The 19671-nt window shown below is 38.2% G+C and overlaps 2 protein-coding genes across 13 annotated transcripts in view; both read right to left on the reverse strand.

Annotated features, from left to right (window-relative positions):
- Positions 1-895: 895 nt before the first annotated feature.
- On the reverse strand, positions 896-5029 carry LOC132695680 (histone deacetylase 6). Of its 2 annotated transcripts, none has more exons than XM_060660090.1 (13): positions 4882-5029; positions 4750-4777; positions 4313-4527; positions 4067-4253; positions 3735-4006; positions 3495-3687; positions 3279-3338; positions 2559-2994; positions 2345-2508; positions 1961-2277; positions 1697-1892; positions 1514-1640; positions 896-1456 (listed from the first exon to the last, which is right to left on the reverse strand). In XM_060660090.1, the coding sequence occupies exons 1-13, from the start codon at positions 4926-4928 to the stop codon at positions 1104-1106; spliced, it is 2595 nt and encodes an 864-aa protein (XP_060516073.1). In that variant the 5' UTR covers positions 4929-5029; the 3' UTR covers positions 896-1103. The 2 variants fall into 2 exon arrangements, with proteins under 2 accessions (XP_060516073.1, XP_060516071.1); XM_060660088.1 differs by lacking the exon at positions 3279-3338 and adding an exon at positions 3363-3422.
- Positions 5030-9184: 4155 nt separating this feature from the next.
- Positions 9185-19671, reverse strand: part of LOC132695805 (plasma membrane calcium-transporting ATPase 3) — a 51564-nt gene continuing 41077 nt past the window's right edge. For 5 of the 11 annotated variants that reach the window (XM_060660285.1, XM_060660284.1, XM_060660283.1 and 2 more), the window contains one exon: positions 13340-14563. In XM_060660285.1, the coding sequence (XP_060516268.1) occupies positions 14219-14563 (345 nt within the window). In that variant the 3' untranslated portion in view covers positions 13340-14218. Of the gene's footprint in view, positions 11465-13282; positions 13298-13339; positions 17218-18297; positions 18374-19671 lie in introns of those variants that run through there. The other 6 variants (XM_060660289.1, XM_060660290.1, XM_060660292.1 and 3 more) reach the window with 6 other exon arrangements.

Here is a 19671-nt window from a genome sequence, read left to right on the forward strand (position 1 = left end):
CAGGAATTATTGACTACCACGCGAAAATAACTGAAAGGGTTTTGATAAGAACTTCGGAGTTCTATTTTTAGATATGCACAAAAACCGTAATTCCTATTGACCGAAATTCCGATTTTGCTTTCATTTTGTATCCTTCGTATTCTGAGGACCATCCATTTGGATTGTTTGATTTGCCGGTTTTGAAAACTAACTTTTTTTTAATGTAAATTAACATTTTACATTTACTCTCCATTCGGGGAGAATTTTTTTTAAACTTAAATAAAGCTGGAAAACTTTGCGAGGTTTAAATCGTTTGCAGTTGTGCAAGTAACTCCCAATACGTATTATTATTTAGTCCAAAACAGGAATACGAAATTTAAATACCGCGCCAAATTTTAGTTACTTCAGCATTATACAGGGATATTTTCAATTTATTGGTGTGAAAGAAAAATTATTTAACGTCGAAACGGCTTGAAGGTGATAAGTTCTTTGAACAACTTAAAGTCATAATTCCCAAGTTTAAACCATTTATGGTATCGATCGACTTGTTCTTCTATTGGTGCATAATGTCGGCAACTACAACCTCACGCTTGCGCAACTTCCCCTTCCGACCAATAGATAGCGACACTTTCCTAACTTTTCACCAATAGTGTCTTTTATTCGTTGCGTTGGTAGCACTTTTAACCCGAAAGTTGGTGACTTGAATTTCCCGCGATTTGGAAAATTTGCTTTTCAAAACAATCGAATTCTTTTCGCACCTATCCAAATCGAAAATTTCCATTAAAATTCAAATTTTTTTTAATCACTATTTAAAAAATACAGCTGAAACTGTCAGGTTTTATCTTAATTAAATGGGGCGTTAAAAGCATAGCTTGGCCCCAACCCCGAGGGAAGGGAAAAAAAGCCAATATGGGTGGTTATTTATTTATTTATTATGTATTAGGAGAAAGTAACAAGTCCCTGTTTGGCCCCTCGTAGAGGTGTGATAACTGTGCGACAAGAGTAGGAAATTAATTATATTTTATTCTAATCAATAGGAACTGTGACTTTCTCAATAGCAACAGTTTCACAGCCATAAAACAAAAAAATTACATTATTTTCTTAGTACTTAGTGGAAGACATTTCTAAACATCAGGGCTGGTTTGCGTTTCCTCCACTTTCGTCATGTTTTCTCTGAGGTGGTCTACCTCCTCCTGGGAATACACTTTCTTCCCCAAAGCTTTATTGCTAAACAAGATCGGCCAATACGGCTTGAGGACCTTAATCACGTTGGTGACAGTAGTTACGGTTTCCGACTGGATGGGATCCAGCTTGGGTACCGGTATGGGGTCACCCAATAAAGACTTCACACATAACACCATCCCGAGCGAAGTCGTTTCTGAGTTATAACCGCCTTCGAGGGAAAGAATGATGGGCGCGATGGGCTTCACGGTTTGAATCATGTGCGCGAAAGTTTCGGGTGAAATGTTATAGGAACCTGAGAAAAAAAAAATCACACCTAGGACTAAGTTGAGCGAGAGGTAAAATAATTTACCTAGCGGATCATTAATCCCGGCATCGAATCCTGCCGATATGATAATGCAGTCAGGGGTGTAGCAATACGCAATTGGCAGCACGATCTTGAACCAAGTGAACAAGTAGTCAGAATTTCCCATTTTGGCCTTAAAAGAAGATCCGTATTGAAGACTTGTTAATAACAAAAAACAATAATTTGTACCTCGTTGAAAGGAATGTTGACGTTAAATCCTGCATATTTTCCTGATCCGATGAAATTGTAATTGGAACGTTCCCAATTTGGGAAGAACTTTCCATTGTCAAATCGATGCATGGACATATACATTATGTCCCTTCGCTCGTAAGTCAACTCTTGCGTCCCATCTCCGTGATGGACGTCAAAGTCGATTATAAGTACTCTAAATAAATTAAACAAGACAATTAAGGCCGGGGTCATTGGATGGTTTGGTTTATTTTTGGGACTTACCTTTTAAAATTCAACTTTTTGATCATATAATTAGCGAGGACCGCTACGTTGTTCAGGACACAAAACCCTCCACCTTCGTTCCTTTTCGCATGGTGCCCCGGAGGGCGTACCAAGGCTACACCAGCATGCAGTTTGCCATCGTTTATGCCAACAGCCAAATTAAGTAAGCCCATAATCACCGACTGGCACACTTCCGAGGTGAATTCATTGGTATACAGATCAGGGCGTTGGTCAACTTCTTCATTAATCACCCGATCAACGTATTCAGTGCTGTGGGTTGCCCTTATAATTTCTTCCCAACCGTCTTGTACACGTAGCTGCAAAAAAAAAAAAACGCTTGTTATCTGCAATATACCCCCCCCCCTCCCAAATAAATTAAGTTACTTGAAATTTTAACATTCTGTTAAGTAACTGGAAATATTTTAATTTATGCATTAGCTCCTCAATTCGAACGGGTGCTTCTACTATAGTTGACTTCTTAGGGGGCTTGTGGAGTTTGAACTTGTCTGAGTAGATATACCCGATCTTGTATTCTTTTACGGCATAATCTGGAAGAACATGTCAATGATGTATGGATGTAATTTAAGTGACAAATTACCAGAAACAAGGATATGTAGTTTGCTCGCTGCTAAACGCTCCTCTTCGACAGTCAACTTTGGGTACCCAGTTTTCTCAAAAGGAGGTTCTAGCATTGTTCCATAGTACTTTTCTACAGCCATATGTTGATTGTACCGGTCGTAGGAGAATATGTCCTCAATCTCAACCTCGGGATCTAGTTGGAAACAATTCCAATAAGGCTTCAGTATCTGTTTGACATCATTGATGGTATCAACGACTCCTGGCTTCAGGTAATACCCATGTGCAGTTTGGTCACATGAATATCCCAACAACGCTCTTATGGTGGATGCCACTCCTTCAGCCATACTAGGCGGGTAATATCCTCCCTCCAGGATGCACAAAATTTTTCCGTTGGCAAGGCCACTCAGAGCGGTGATTACGTGGCCATAAAATGCAGGTGTAACGTTCATTGAACCCTACAAGTTCATAATTAACAAATATACATACACATTTACCCATGATCGGATTTGCTATGCACGTAAAGCATAGCACAGCATAGCACATAACAAAAAAAAAGAAATGTGAACCACCAATATGAAATTGAAATTTCAAAAGGAAAATGGTGTTGGGATGGAGTTTCAATTGAAGCAGAGGGTCCCAAAAAGCCCGGTTGAGCATTTAAAAAACAAACAACCCAAACAACCAACGAAAAATTAATATTAACAGTAAACATGATAACACAGGCCATTTTGAGACCTACCTTTCGATCTCCAAGGCAACTGTCATATCCGGCAGAAACAAGAATTATATCGGGGGAAAACTAGAAAAGAAAAATAATAATTACCTCGGGACAACCCAGACAGGCGTCATAACCGGCTGCGACCAAAACAATATCAGGCGTATACTATAATAGAAATGCAATTTTAAAAAATGGTACAAGGCAAGGCAACCTTATACTATTCTTTTTTAAACTTACTTCATAAGCCACCGGCAATAAAATATTGAGTATGATTGCCATATACTCTACATCGGTTAATCCAATGTTATTTAAGGGAACATTGATATTAAATCCTAAACCCTCTTTTTCACCTATATAGGTGAAATTGCTCTCTGGGAGGCAGGGCCAGTACCTTCCCTCGTCAAACCGATGAATTGAGAAATACAATACCCTAAATTTTGGAATTGTATTACAATACACTAAGTGAAAAAACCTTACTCTTTTCTATCATAGAAACGCCTTTGTATACCCTGGCCATGATGGACATCATAATCCACTATTAGTATTTTCTTGGCCAACCCCAGAGACAGCAAATATTCGGCCGTGATCGCCACATTATTAAAAATGCAATATCCGTTTGGCATATCGGTACTGGCATGATGTCCGGGAGGTCGGACGTTGGCAAAACCATTCCCATAGTCATTGACCATAATAGCAGCCGCCATGGAAACGCACACCCTAGCAGCTTGTACTGCTGCATGATAGGTGTCCTGTAATGAAGGCATAGAGAAATGAATTTCCTTAACATTTAGTGATGGGAAATAACGAACCATGGCTCTCCAATAAATGCTATCATATAGTCCACAGTCTTCATGGTTAACTTCCCTGCAAAGATACCTGATATTGTTAATGTGATCCATTGAATGGGCCAACTTCAAGAGTTCATCATCTTCTATAAGGAGGTGTTGATCCTCAGTCAATTTGCAGACTTTGTCGAGAATACCTGATTCTTTTAAGCTGCAATATAAGTAGGTATAATAATTCTTTACTTGCTTTAATAATAAATTAAAAATTACCGTTCGTGTATAAGAACACTTCGTTGAGGGTTTTCAGGATAGTCAGCGTCAAAAACATTATAGTGCTCCAAGGCAGGTTCATATGCATATAAGGTACGCTGCTTTTTTTTCAGTTTATAGCTGTAAGCCGCTTCATACGGATCTTCAATTACATCTCCACTTGCCATAACTCTGCCAGCCATCTTTCGCCTTTCTTTAATGAATTCTCTTAGTGACTGGAACAAATTGGAATATTAAAGATGTTTTAAAACTATATCGGTAATAATAAAACGCTAATCTAACCTATAAGGCAATAAATAAAGTAACAATACAGACAACTTATATAAAATCCCAACGTTACCGATAACCAATATAAACATTGATAGTTTTGGGAAAAAATGTTGCCTAAGTAAGAAATTTATTATAAACTCTTGTACCAAATGTTTAGTGAATCTTACCTCCCTTTTATTGGTATGCACCGAAACTCTAAAAACAAATTAACTTTAGTAAAAATTTGTATATAATGCCAAACATTATTTATTTTAATTAGCTAGACGATGTTTTTATATACCGCCAAATTAATATCTTACGATTTTTGTTTTTTTTCCATTTTGTTAACTCGGCTAGAATATCGCATAAACAAAAATAGATCTAGTAAAATATAAAAAATGCGTGCTAAACGGAACAACCCATGTATGACCCATGTTTCGAAACGATGTAACCAAAAATTTATGTAAATAGAGGTTCTTTATCTTCAGCGCATGTACCGTAAAAGCTAAAGCAGAATGAGTGTACAAGTTGTCCGCTAACGAAGAATTTAGATACAGTCTGTCGAAAAGAAATTTCGTGCATCCCTACCGCGCTTGCGCAAAGCGAATTTATTTCAGACACTTAGAAGTTACCACCGAAGAAACATTTACCGAAAATTACCATCAAAAATATATTTATTAAGATAATCGCAATAGACTGGAAGCAAATTAACGGAATTACAATATGGCGGTTGGCTTTGGGTGCTCCGCCATGTTGAAGTTAATAGATATAAACGTATTATTTCGATTTCGCAAAGTTAATTAGATGTAAAAAAGAGATCTACGTGGACAGTATTTCGGTAAATTAAATTATCATTAAACATTTACAAAAGCTGTTGCAGTAGCAGGTAGAGGACACTTACATGTTATTAAAACCACGAGGTGTAACTTGAAACGCCTTAAAACTGGAAATCAAATATGGAGGATGGAATATGCGTACAACCTATTGCGCACCCACGATTTGTAGGTTAACGATTTCTAAACAAGCCACAACGGCGTACGAACGACAATTGCAGTAATTTTAATTATTCTTAAAATATTAAATTAGATTTTACCTGTTACAACGAACTCTTCCACGCTATCAACCACTAATTCGTCGTCTAACTAATTTTATGAGCGTTCTTTATAGGTGTCGCTGCAGGGTATTCGGTTAGTGTCGTCACAGCCAATCAAGAGAAATCTTTTATTTAGTTTTGTTTCGGTATTACAGAAATCTGTTAAATCTTTGAAAATGCATTTTGGCGGTAATTATAATTTTTTTTGTTCCGAGGCAGAAAACCAGGCCAGATTCCTTTAAAAATAATAACCAGTGTGTAGAATATTCGCATTCAAGAGAATTAGGATATTTATTTTATTAGAGGTAATTGTAAATATAAATTGTAAATATAAATATAAAAATATAAAAAACAATACTTTCTCATATATTCTTCGGCGTAACGAACGGAATCTGCGCACAAGCTTCTGCACATTAAAAAATTGTAGGTTATGGAATTCCAAGCAAATCGAAAGCTACGTACGAAACAAAAATTAAATCATTATAAAGTTAAACGCTGCGAACTATTCCACATTATCAATTGCCAATATGTCGTATAAATACTTGAACTAGTCCTCCTTATATGTGTCGCTACCGATTTCCCCTTCATTTTCGCCAACCAATATAAATCCCGTTAAATAAACACCAAACTCTAGGATGATATGAACATGAAATGCACTTTGACTAGCTTTGACTAAAAATATGGCAGGTCAGATTTGATCACTGTTAATTAGATATTAATTTTAAAAAAAGAATCCATGTGAACACCATTTTAGGAAATAGATCGTCAAGTAATTTGAAAGGCGTTAAAATTGGAAATCAAATATGGAGGATGGAATGTGCGTACAACCTATTGCGCACCAAAGATTTGTAGGTTAACGATTACTAAACAAACTACAACGGCGTACGAACAACAATTGGAGTCATTTTAATTATTCTTAAAATATTAAATTAGATTTTACCTGTTACAACGAACTCTTCCACGCTATCAACCACTAATTCGTCGTCTAACTAATTTTATGAGCGTTCTTTATAGGTGTCGCTGCAGGGTATTCGGTTAGCGTCGTCACAGCCAATCAAGAGAAATCTTTTATTTAGTTTTGTTGCGGTATTACAGAAATCTGTTAAATCTTTGAAAATGCATTTTGGCGGTAATTATAATTTTTTTTGTTCCGAGGCAGAAAACCAGGCCAGATTCCTTTAAAAATAATAACCAGTGTGTAGAATATTCGCATTCAAGAGAATTAGGATATTTATTTTATTAGAGGTAATTGTAAATATAAATTGTAAATATAAATATAAATATAAAAATATAAAAAACAATACTTTCTCATATATTCTTCGGCGTAACCAACGGAATCTGCGCACAAGCTTCTGCACATTAAAAAATTGTAGGTTATGAATTCCAAGCAAATCGAAAGCTACGTACGAAACAAAAATTAAATCATTATAAAGTTAAACGCTGCGAACTATTCCACATTATCAATTGCCAATATGTCGTATAAATACTTGAACTAGTCCTCCTTATATGTGTCGCTACCGATTTCCCCTTCATTTTTGCCAACCAATATAAATCCCGTTAAATAAACACCAAACTCTAGGATGATATGAACATGAAATGCACTTTGACTAGCTTTGACTAAAAATATGGCAGGTCAGATTTGATCACTGTTAATTAGATATTAATTTTAAAAAAAGAATCCATGTGAACACCAATTTAGGAAATAGATCGTCAAGTAATTTGAAAGGCGTTAAAATTGGAAATCAAATATGGAGGATGGAATGTGCGTACAACCCATTGCGCACCAAAGATTTGTAGGTTAACGATTTCTAAACAAACTACAACGGCGTACGAACAACAATTGGAGTCATTTTAATTATTCTTAAAATATTAAATTAGATTTTACCTGTTACAACGAACTCTTCCACGCTATCAACCACTAATTCGTCGTCTAACTAATTTTATGAGCATTCTTTATAGGTGTCGCTGCAGGGGATTCGGTTAGCGTCGTCACAACCAATCAAGAGAAATCTTTTAGTTAGTTTTGTTTCGGTATTACAGAAATCTGTTAAATCTCTGAAAATGCATTTTGGCGGTAATTATAATTTTTTTTTGTTCCGACGCAGAAAACCAGGCCAGATTCCTTTAAAAATAATCAACCTTTGTGTAGAATATTCGAATTGAAGGGAATTACGGGGCTTGTGTTATTACAAGTAATTGTAAATAAAACACGGATTTTTAAAAAACAATACTTTGTCATATATTCTTCGGCGTAAGAAGACCCATCAATTTACAAAAATATCAAAACCACTCTTCAAAAACTGGGCACTGAACGCTCAGCGCCAGTGGCCCAGAAAACGGATTGCAGAAAATTTATACAATATATTTTTAGACAGGTGTTTTACTGTAATGATTTTCTATCTTTTAAAATGGTTTTTATATTTAAATTATTCAACAAATACAGTGCGCCTATTCAGTCGTGTTAGGAGAGGTTTGCGATACATTTCGGACAATCGCATCATGTCCAATGATGAAATGGAGAACAATCTTAGCACGACAGTATAGTATGCTGTTTAGAACCTATATCAAGAAACCGGTAATACGTATTGTATAACTATAAATATATTTAATATACAATATAAGTACTATATTAAAGAATTTGAATTATATATATTTAAGTATACTATAACTATATAGAACTACTAAGCTAAGCATATTTTGCGGAAATTTTGGGATAGATAAAAATACATAGAGGCTAGGAAGTTAAATAAAATTCAGTTATGTTTATATATGCGTGATTATATTTTAATTAAAGTTTAACTTTCATTATGAAAATATTTGTAGCATTTTGTAATCTTTCTTAAATTATATTACAATTATTGTGGAACTAACTTTACAATTTCAGGGCAAAATTTGACAAACGTAACAAGGAATAAAAAAGCCTTTTCACAAAAATATTATATTTGATCCTGAAATGGAACATTAAACATCTTAATATTAGGTTTATTATTCACCTCTCTTTAATTTAAAGCTCAAAGACCTTTTATTTTATAAATAAAAGCACATTGTAAGACAGACAATAAAAGTTATTATGTATATAGGTAGGTAGACGAGGCGCACTTGCGTCTTTATCCGAACTAGTCCGATTCACCTCATATTCGTGGCCTGGTCCGGTCTCTAAACGGCCAAAAGATCGGAAAACAGGCATTTTTTTTTCTTTTTTTACATCACTTTATATTATAAAATAACAATTATAACAAATTAACGAGTCAATATTCACCATAAAAATTACAACAACATTCGACTGAAATGCCACGTCACAAATATTTGGCATTAATAAATAGGAGATTTGTGTTTTGTATTTTTATTTGTAAATCGTGCCAGTCTTGCCGGAGCTGATGGAGAATCTGTATACACAGGAGTTACAACCCGGTTTACCGACACTTGAGTTCAATATACAAACCATACATTTTACTCGGTATACTATAACAAAACACCCCATCAATAACTATAATTGCTAGTAAAACGTGATTCAATATTTTTTTTTTGAGGAGGAGGAGGAGGAGGAGGAGGAAATTATAAGGCTAGGGTCGCACAACGTAACATTAACCAGAGGTTCGTCAGATAGACATCAATGATAAACGCGCTACAGCTAAATTTGCCAACCACTCGGAAAATTTATCCATAAAGCGACGGTCTTGGTCTTTCCGATATGTTAATCTGAGGACGATGTTTTGACAAATCCGTGAACTATAAACTCCCTCCAACAGGAACCAGAAAAGAACCACTCCACGAGAGGGTGAGCGGGTGGAAAAGTTTCTTTCCGGAAAATCGAATAAAAAGAAAAGCCGATCAGCCTGACTGTCACTTTAATATGCGGCGAGATACTAGAAACAAGGAATCGCCGCCACGTTATCGTAGGCCAATACGAAGAATTAGAACGAGATAGTGTTTCTTGCAGATCCGCGACCAATCAATGTTGATAAAAAGAAATCCGATACGGAGTATATTGGTAAATATTTGCGTGCGACAAGCCGGTTGGTCAGGCTGCTCTGTCATACACAATTTACGATTGAATGGTGCCCTAATCTTTAAACCGCTATCATATCGATCGGTTAAATAAGACCAAATGTCAATTTTTGTTGACAAAAACACCGAACGGCTCTGTCGGATATCGAAAATAGTCTTAGAAGTGGTTTAGTTCAGTAAACCGCCACTCAGAGTCGCCCAAAAACACAATTTAACCGACGATGCGACACTAACAATGGGATACACTAACGGCGATCACTCGGTATGGGGATTTGAAAATGACGTGACATAAAGAATAATTAAAGATGGAAAAAATCTCCGTGAGCGATGACGGAACGGCGACATTACGGAAACGAGTGGTTCGCAAAATAACGTCGACGTTCCGGCGATCGCGGTCGGCCGCCACCCCTGCAGATTTAATTGTTTTGCCATTTTAGACGCAGCCCGGATCGATATGAAACTTTGACAGCATACAGATAAACCGGAATACTACAAACAAAATCAACGCGTTAGTACAAGATAAAAAACAATTAATGTGAAGCAACGGCAACAGCAGCGTCTAAAGAAGAGACGCGTAGAATACTAGTGAGGGTGCATCATTATTCTACGCGCCACACGAAACTTGATAACTTTCTTTTTATATGTATAGAATCTAGACTATCTACATAACTGTATATGTTAGACCTAGGATGTAACAGAACTGTCTGGGGAGAGACCGTAAATCGACGGACGTTGAACGATTAAACGCTACTATCTAAAATTTACATATGGTACAGACGTTTCGTCGGACCCCATCTTTCTAACGGACGATTAACACCTAGAAGACAAACACGCAGAACATGGTGGGGTGAGAAATTTGTTTTGATCGAGTTGAAACGTCGGCGCGCAGCGCACGCGCAACGGTCCACACTAGGTTCGTAGATATTTTACAAATTATATAATACACGAGGCGTCGATAGAAAAACGGATCCGAAGAAAGGTCGAAGAAGACGTTACGGTCTAAGCGTTTACCGCCTCCCTCCAATCGTTTGGCAGATTTACTAAAATAGTGGCGACTTGTCTTTTCGGCGTCTCGATGGATACGGGCAGGCGCCGATAAGAGTTTAGCGCCGGATCAGACGAGGACGACCAAATATGCATCGGTTCGGTTCAGTAAAAATGAGTTCCCGCGAAAAGGCGAGGCTGTGGCGGAGCTGGAGGAACGCGATTCGGCGCATCCCCGTCTCGCATAGGCACCTAATGCTATGAGCGAACCCGCATTCACTCATTTTATTGCTAATCTGTCCCTTGTTTTGTTGTTTTTTAATTTTGTTTAATTTTTTTTTGTTTTGTTTTGACAAAATGACGCGCGCGCCGCACATGTTCGAACCGGCACGCGCAGAATTGACGACCCGTGCCCGTTTCGAAGCCGACGCCGTGGAAACAGTTCCGACCTACGCGTAGTTGTGTATCCCCGTGGTCAATAAGGAACAGCGGGTACTGGTCAGAGTCGGAATCGGTGCGGCCGGCACAGGCGCAAAATGGACGTCGAACGGTTGGTGTTAGGTACATGTGGAGCTACTGCGCGGGGCACTATACGGCTAAACCGCCGTTTCCGTATGGCTATGTGACGACAATCGTTCTACATCGATCTCCGGTATGGTCAACTCGTCGGGTATGTTGTCCGCGTATTCAATTGAGGAAGCCTGCGAAAGCCTCTTCGAGAGGGAAGTTTGTTTACGGAGCACCTCGGCTAAGGAAGCATTGCTGTGCTCGCCGTATCGAGCGTCTAGGCCCTGTCGAAAAGCATTAACTACTCGGATCTGAAATTAGCAAAAAACACCGAAACGATCGGAATTAAAATGAGACCATTCCAAGTGGTTAGATTAATGGAGAGCGGTTAGCACATTCTGTTATTCGGTTAAAGTCGTGCATTGTAATAAGTTTAGTAAAGCCCCAAGACTGGTTTCTCCAGGATGTAGAACGCCGTATTAGACATTGAAGAAAAATTCTTAAGTATATTTCGGGCGCGTCTAAATGCGGATCCGGTCGGTATTTAGACGCGCCGTACAACTGGACGCAAAACGCAAGCTCGAAGCAAACCGCCGAATAAACAGCACAACCTCGTCAACATCAACTTCTACAAAATGCTAAACAGTTAGCCATAAACCGATGGGGTGCATTTCAAAAAAAGGCAAAAACAAAAATACGAAAAATAAAATCGAATGCGGTCAGTTAACATCAGTTGCGATTTGTTCGAATTCGCGCCGAGGTTATGCAGTCGACGAGTTGCCATTTTATGTAGCCACTACTCGATGCCCACTATCGTGTCAAGTCTACTCAAAACTATAGTTACACACATATACGTTAAAGGATACCTAAGAATTTTTGTTTTAGTCGACACTGACAACGATCAACTCTAAGAGAACGTCTCAATAAATAAACAATACTTACCAAGCGTATAGTTTTAGAATCTTTGAAGACCGGTCGGGAGTAAAGTGTGCTTCAGACGTATTAGCGCGAATTTTTACTTAGTATGATACGAGATCTGAGTGTATGGTTTGTATAAAATACACGCATGGAAAAAGATTATTCGGAAACGGATTATGGATACACAGTGCAGAGGTGACTAACTACCACACACCGTCCTTACTACTGCTCCCCCGTTCTCATCAACAATTCTCGTGTAATCTGTTTCCACACTAGTATTCGAGTCGTTTATGTACAAGGCACGGGGCGATGGTTAGGTCGAAAAGTGTGAAATTAAATATACTGGAGGAATCCATTCGTGGAGCCAAAATTCTACGTTTCAATCGAGACCGTTGATTGCGTTACAAATTTACATGAAGCGACAATAATCATCTCGTCTCGACTGACTTTTAAGTTACATCTAACAAACATGCAAACTCCGTATATACATTCCACACCACTAGCTGTGGCTTGCTCGCATACATACATGTGAAAATAGCCGGTTATATAAGTTACAGTGATCACTGTATATTGTGTGAGCCATCATGCCATAAACTGAATCGGACATCTCGAAGGCATATACACAAAGCTGTATACAACAGGAAGTTGTATGGTGGAAACTAACCGCTGGATTAGTCCAGTTATTTGCAGGCTAGGTTGGATTAGAATGGCAGGATAACAAATACTTTGTCTCACTTTTTCAAGCATTTGTGTACCGTGTGTCGATGACATCGAAATGGGTGAAATTGCGACACATAAAGTTAGGGGAAGAGGGGTGTGCGCTTGGACCACGCTGGAAAAGCGTGCGGGGGTGGGTGTGCAGTGGGCAAAAAGCGACACTGTATTTATTTCCTTACATGAAAAATATTCAGGACGGGAGAAATATTTTAAGTTGATTAATGTTAACGGCGCTGTCCGGTCGCAAAAAAGGAAACAAGACAGCGATATTAAGACGGGCGCTACGTAGTAAGTACACTTTGGGCAGCCCTTGTTTTGAGTAGCAAGCAGTCAGATCTTGTCATACCGAGTGATATCAGAATAAAAAAACACATTGAACTTGCAAATTTCCACAAATAACACAATTTAAATTGTCTGAGCACCACTTAAAACACACACGAATAACAATGTTCAAATACATACAGTTTTTACCAGATATTGCTTAGATTGCTTACTTGACTTTGCCCCACCTGTATGTATGTATATATGTGGGCATTAGTAAAACACACAAAAAACTTGGAAAACAATTATTAACAAATACACACAAAAAATATAAACGCCGCAGAATTTGGCAATTTAGAGAAAATAAAATTTTGCTGACATGTTTACAAATTTTATTTAGAAAAAAAATTATATTATATCGCAACTGTGTTAAAACGAAAACTAAGTACACTTTAACGAATATTAATTAGAACCGCGTGTATCCGTGGCGAATACACCCAAATAAAATATAATTCCAAAAATTATACATTAGGTACCAAAACAACTTGTTATTATAAAAACTCTTGTAGTACAAATAAATAAAAGCCTCTACAGTAATTTAAACAAACAACACTATTACTATGTGCAACGAGGCCGTTAAATATCTATTAAGCATCAGGCGCTAAACGATAAAATATTCCGAGACATAATTATCAGATTATTATATTATGATTCGAGAAAAATAAGTTCTCATTTAAAGTACCAGGCAAGCGGAAACTTTCGATACTTTGTCACAGTTTATTTTATTATCAAAAAACTACATAACTTCATCGAACAATTCAACATGTTTTATTTATTGTAAGTTATTCTAACAGTTTCCTATATACAGTAAAACGATTCAACAGTTAAAAATATAAAAATTGTGTATTCTGAATTGACGTCGTGAACAAAATCAGTATCCTACCTAGTAAATATCCGATGAAAAGCTGGGCGGGGGGGGAAACGAAGGGGGTAATTCGAACCCGACACGCGTAACTAAACAAAAATAATTTTGCCTGGCTAAAATTTTATCGAAAACAATTCGGCCGAGCTAACAACCGTTTTGAGCGATCTTATGCATCTGTGAACTATGTGTTAGACCCGAAACGAAACTCAAATTAAACATGCAACATGCCAAACAAATAAAACTGTTAAGAAATCAAGGGAAAATAAAAGAAAAAAATACAACTACTAAACCGAACCAAAAGGAAATTCGTCTCCCTGCTTCGACATTGGCAAAGGTCACGTGCGGCGCATAACGCGGGAAGAATATTTAAAGAGACGATCGTTCGAAATTTTCCGGTGCCTTTGCGTTGCAATTTGGAAGCAGTTCGAGCTGGCTGCGCGCAAAAAAATAAAATACAAACAAGAGCGAACAGCGCATACGAATACACAGCGGACAGAAAAGATGTAGGAAAGCGGCTTACAGCTTGGTCAGTTGAGCTCTTGCTGTACGGAACCGGAATCAAACGTTCTTGCAATTCACCACCTATCACCTTCAAGAGTAAAGGTCAACGTTAAAGAGTGGTTCGACAGACAGTGGTAGACACAAAACAATAAAGATAAGTGCACAGAATAATAGACGCTACTAATAAACCTGAAAGAAGTAAAAAACAAAAAAATACAGCGCTCGTTTCCAAATTATCTGGCGGTTCAATACTTTATTCCGCCTTTACCTTGACTTAACAAATTTTTGTTTTTTTTTTTTTTTTTTGACAACTTCGGATGTACTAAGACGCCTAATAATAACCATAAGCGGAATAGACACAACACAACGGCACGAAAATGCAGATTCCTCGAATAAGACGACACTATACGGTAGCTCTCTTAGCGCGGAAATGGCGATGACGTTGCTATACCGCTCTAGTCAATGGTAAAGATGTTATAAAGAAGAAAACATCCGCAGCATTATCTACGTAGACGGGTAATTAATTGATCCAATATTCAAAATATTTTACTGTGTCGCTGATTTTTTTCATAAAAGGAAAACGTGGAGGCTACTCCGGGTATGCTTACACGTGTTCGTATGTGTTCATAAACAGACACACGATGGCTCAAACGTGTGTATCTCACCTGGCTCAGTGCCGAATATTGATAACAGAGCATGACTTTAGCGTATACATATACACAAGGTAAACGGAAATCCCAAATAAAAAAAAAATAAAACCTAAACAACCTAAAAGTCACTCCTTTGATATTTAAGTCTCGAAAAGTTACGAAAATTGCTGTTCTTGTGTATATATACACACACACGAGGTGCAGGAGCGTGTAAATACATGTGATAACGAAATAATTACGTATAGGAAACATATGAGGTTCGCGTACTTAGTGACCTCCCGTTTGGACAACCGTCGCCATTTTTTCTCCCATGCAGATACCCAGTTTTCTAGATTCATATATTGAACGTCAAAAATCCAAACCGCTTCATAAATTTTCAATTTGCTTACAAATCTGAAGGAAGAAAAAAAGTTGCGACAAACGAGCGGTTATTAAGTATGCCAAAATTAAGGTGGAAGGGAGTGTTGTACGTTTAGAGACCCTATATATATATATATATATATATATATATATATATATATATATATATATATATATATATATATATATACGTATGTCTAAAACATTGGAAAAATTAAGTAAACGTAGCCTGCTGACCCACAGCCAAGCGCAGCACATAATTGCAGAAATTTCCCACTAGTAAAAATCAAGTGTGTTTCTTGGTACTGATTGTGGATTGTTTTTAACGGGTATTTTTTTTTTTTCATGTATACTTTTTGTTTAAGTCGTTCGCCATTTTGACTCACAATACAGTTGACTCGCAAATAGTGTGCATGCGCTACACAAGTTCAAAAATAAAATTGTTTATTTCCATTGCCACTAACCTGAGAGAACTAACTCTAAAATGCTATACATACAGCTAGTCTACATAAAAGACGAAATATTATATACAAAATAATACAAATGTAATGAGTTCGGTCAACTTTATTTCTACTTAGTGCTAAGCTAACAATTTTAAGTCTAGTTAAAATACCACATGTTGCCCCGAAAACGAAACAAAGCCGACACAACGATTTACTAGATTAAATTCCTTTTCGAGATGTAGCGAGTCAACTTGTTCTGTTCTAGACAGAATAATGATAGAACGAAACGCATCACACAGGGTACTTTTATTTGTGCGTAATGCAAAATTTTGATTGATGATAATCGATTAGTTTGTTCTTCTCGACCCCTATTGCCCTTCCAAAATACAGATCTAGAGCTTAAAATTTTAAATATGCCTTGAACTTCTGTCAAAACAGCAACATTTCAACCAGAAATGTTCAAAAAAGTATATCACCTATATGACTTGTTTGTAAAAACTGGGCGAATATGCATATTTATTTTATCAAATTAATTTTCTCTTTCTTTTCTTTAATTATTTTGAGGCAATTCCAACGCGCAGTTCAGTCGCGCACCCTCTGTATAATTTTTGGTCAAAATTTACGAGGGTGGGTTTTTACGCAGCACGTGATTTAAATAGCGAGAGGCTTTTCGACCTGCATTTCGGGGGCGCTTAGAAGCGGAAATAAAACGAGACACCCCGTACGTTTCGAATGTGTGGCAGTGGCACTTTGACTAGGCCTTAACGGAGACGGGAATCTAGGTCGGGGGCGTTACAATTTTGGATGGAAGGGGGAACGCTAACAAAACAAAAAAAAAACACACACTAGTCCAGCGAAGACGGTGGGGTCCGGACCGTGGCGACGTCATACGAATGACAACGGAGAGCCCCGCTCAAATGGGGGGCCTTCCGGTGGCGCCGCATCGGCCAGGACCGGCAACACTAGATGCGAGTTTCATGCACGGGTTTAGGCAAGTCCGAGTTATTTGCGGGAGGCGCGTGGTGAGCGAATTGCGGATGATGGGGGGGTAATCGGAGGGTATTAGGAGAGGGTGAGAGCCTGTGGTCCTCCTTTTGATTCGGCAGCGGAAGCCGCGACGGGTTGGCCGGATCCTCGTCAATGTAAGTGATGTCTGAGAGGGGCCGCGGCGGCCACGGACCGGTATGGCTGCGCGAGCTGCGCAAACTGTGTAAGCTGTGTAAACTATGTACCGAGCGCCGTTCCTCCAGGTCCTCCAGGGTGGACTTGAAAGCTCTGATTACTCGCAGCTGCAAACACAGGGAAGCAGGGTACTCATCAGGCGGGCCGGGAGTTGCATGCTCGCATTCGACCACCGACCGTGCACCCACGCAGACGCACTCTCACGCACCCGCATACACCTACCACGCACGCGCGCACGTCCGTGTCTCGCTTTTTAAACCTCAAACGGTTCCCGTTATCCAATCTTCCATCTGGCGGAGCATCGCTTCGGTTAAGCTGGGATGAACCGTTCAAATTCATACCCCCTCAACGATTAAACTTTCAAAACCAAATACGCCAAATGGTTGCTCGACAAATGATGCACGCTTATTGATTGACGTATCATCCAAACGACAATGATTGTTTCCGTCTCAATAAGCGGACCAGAAAGATCGTCACCTAATTCGTCCCCATCCGAAAAACACTGAATAGCTTTGGAAGCCGGTGGTGATATTTATACACCTCGACGGATTAATAGAGAACAAGAGAAAAAAATAAACACAGAAAAACGCTTCAAATCACTGTGTTTACTTTTCTATAACACTCGCTTCCTATTTGTGTTATTAGTAGTAATGGTATGTTTGTGTGTTTTAGACATTCTTGGTTAATTCGTGAATAAGTTCCCATAATACAGTCTCAAGAACTTGTGAAAGTGAGCGGAAACAAATAGAAAGAGAGAGACGAGAAGATAGAGAGAGTATAGAAACAAGGCGGGGGGACAATTACTCTAACATACTTTTAGAAAGATTCTAATACCGATCACGTAGCCACAACTCGTACCATTTGAAGAGATATACACAATGGTTAAGCGTCGAGGAGCGCTGCTAAGCTTCAAACTATCATTTCTCACACTTTGGCACAATATGAAAGAGACGCTTCTTTACTTATTGGCTGTGTTGTCGGCCGCACGCTGAGGATTGACACTTACGGTATGAAAACGACAGTGGTTATTGCTTTGTCTAAATCATCTATCGAGGTACAGGGGAGGGGCGACAAGACACATTCAGAAGGGTTTGCTCTAGGACATCTAAACATGATATATAGTGCAAACACAGCAGAGTAATGGGCATCGCATCTCATCTAATGAAGGCCTACTACAAACTACATACTTGTATTGCGTGGCTGAATTTGCTTGAGGCACCCAACGGTTCCCTATACCTCAGTTTCTTTCATCGGTTCCGCTGGCTAGCAAACGATAAAGTCTTATTATTTTTCCAAAAAAGGGTTTGACGTGTTGCTCTAATCGACCCATCGATGCTATTATATAGATATAAACATTTCCGTAAGTACTTGGACATAGTCTTTCCAAAGTCAGACAATCGCATCGATCGCCCAACTCTCTAGACTATCCATATTATTTTCTACGCGTATCGATTCTCGTCTCATCCCGATTTTTTTTTTTTTTCGTCAGTCAATTATCATTCTCATTTAACCATCGAACACTGACTTTTGAAAGGCTATCCCGCAAGATAGCATTTAGATCCTGTTATACCTATACTTTTTTTTACTACCTATACAACACCACCATGGAATATCACAAAGTTGATAAGGGAAGTGTGAGAGATTATAAAATGGTGGCAAAAATTAAAATACGACTTAAAAGAGTGAAAGACAGACAAACAGGCCAGATACGATCATCGGTCAGACTGGTGTAATAAAAGTGCAACCTCAGACAACACAGCCATAGTTTAAATAACGGCCTTAACTCAATGAATGATACTTAACGTGTTCTTCCAAACATGCACATATATTAAGCTAACCTATTTGAACGACATTTGATTTTCCACGTGTGTCGTTATAACACCGTATAAACTCAAACGCTACACTACACATGCATAATAAGTGTCCCACCAATGTGCTTTTACTAGGATGAAGCCATATCATGGGCCACTCAATAATATCGAAAACGGTTAGTAACAAAGAGTCGAGTAAATAAAACAGATAGAAAGAAGTGGACGGGGATTGGGAAATCAAGAGCGAAATAGAACAAGCGTCACGAATAAATTCAAAATATCACCAGTTCTCTCAAAAACTAATAAAAAAAAAACCTGCAAGGGGGAGACGGGAGTTGATCCACTGCTGGCCTACTAAAAAAATATATTAATTAAACGTTACGCGTTAAATTAGTTGCTACCGATCAAATTATCCGATTGCACCTGCAACGCACAAACATTTGAAAAAAAAAAAAAAGTAACGCTACGAAAAAAAAACACACATCGACATCTAAAAGCGGACAGTTATTTCTTGGGTGGACAACGAAATATTTCACTTTTGCCAAGACAGGACACACATACATATATCAAAACCCTTTAAAGCAAGACCCGTTGTGAAGTTGACCACCCAAAATTATTGAGTTACGGATTTTTTGCGACAAACATTATCAACTGTCGAAGCAGCGTCATGCCGGTCAAATAAGACTAAAAGAGAGAAACGGTAAAGGAAAACAAGGATGAGACAGATGGGAGGACCTTAACTGAGTTTGG

This window comes from Cylas formicarius, unplaced genomic scaffold (assembly GCF_029955315.1).
Source record: "Cylas formicarius isolate icCylForm1 unplaced genomic scaffold, icCylForm1.1 PGA_scaffold_12__32_contigs__length_19106922, whole genome shotgun sequence".
NCBI classification, from domain to species: Eukaryota; Metazoa; Arthropoda; class Insecta; order Coleoptera; family Brentidae; genus Cylas; species Cylas formicarius.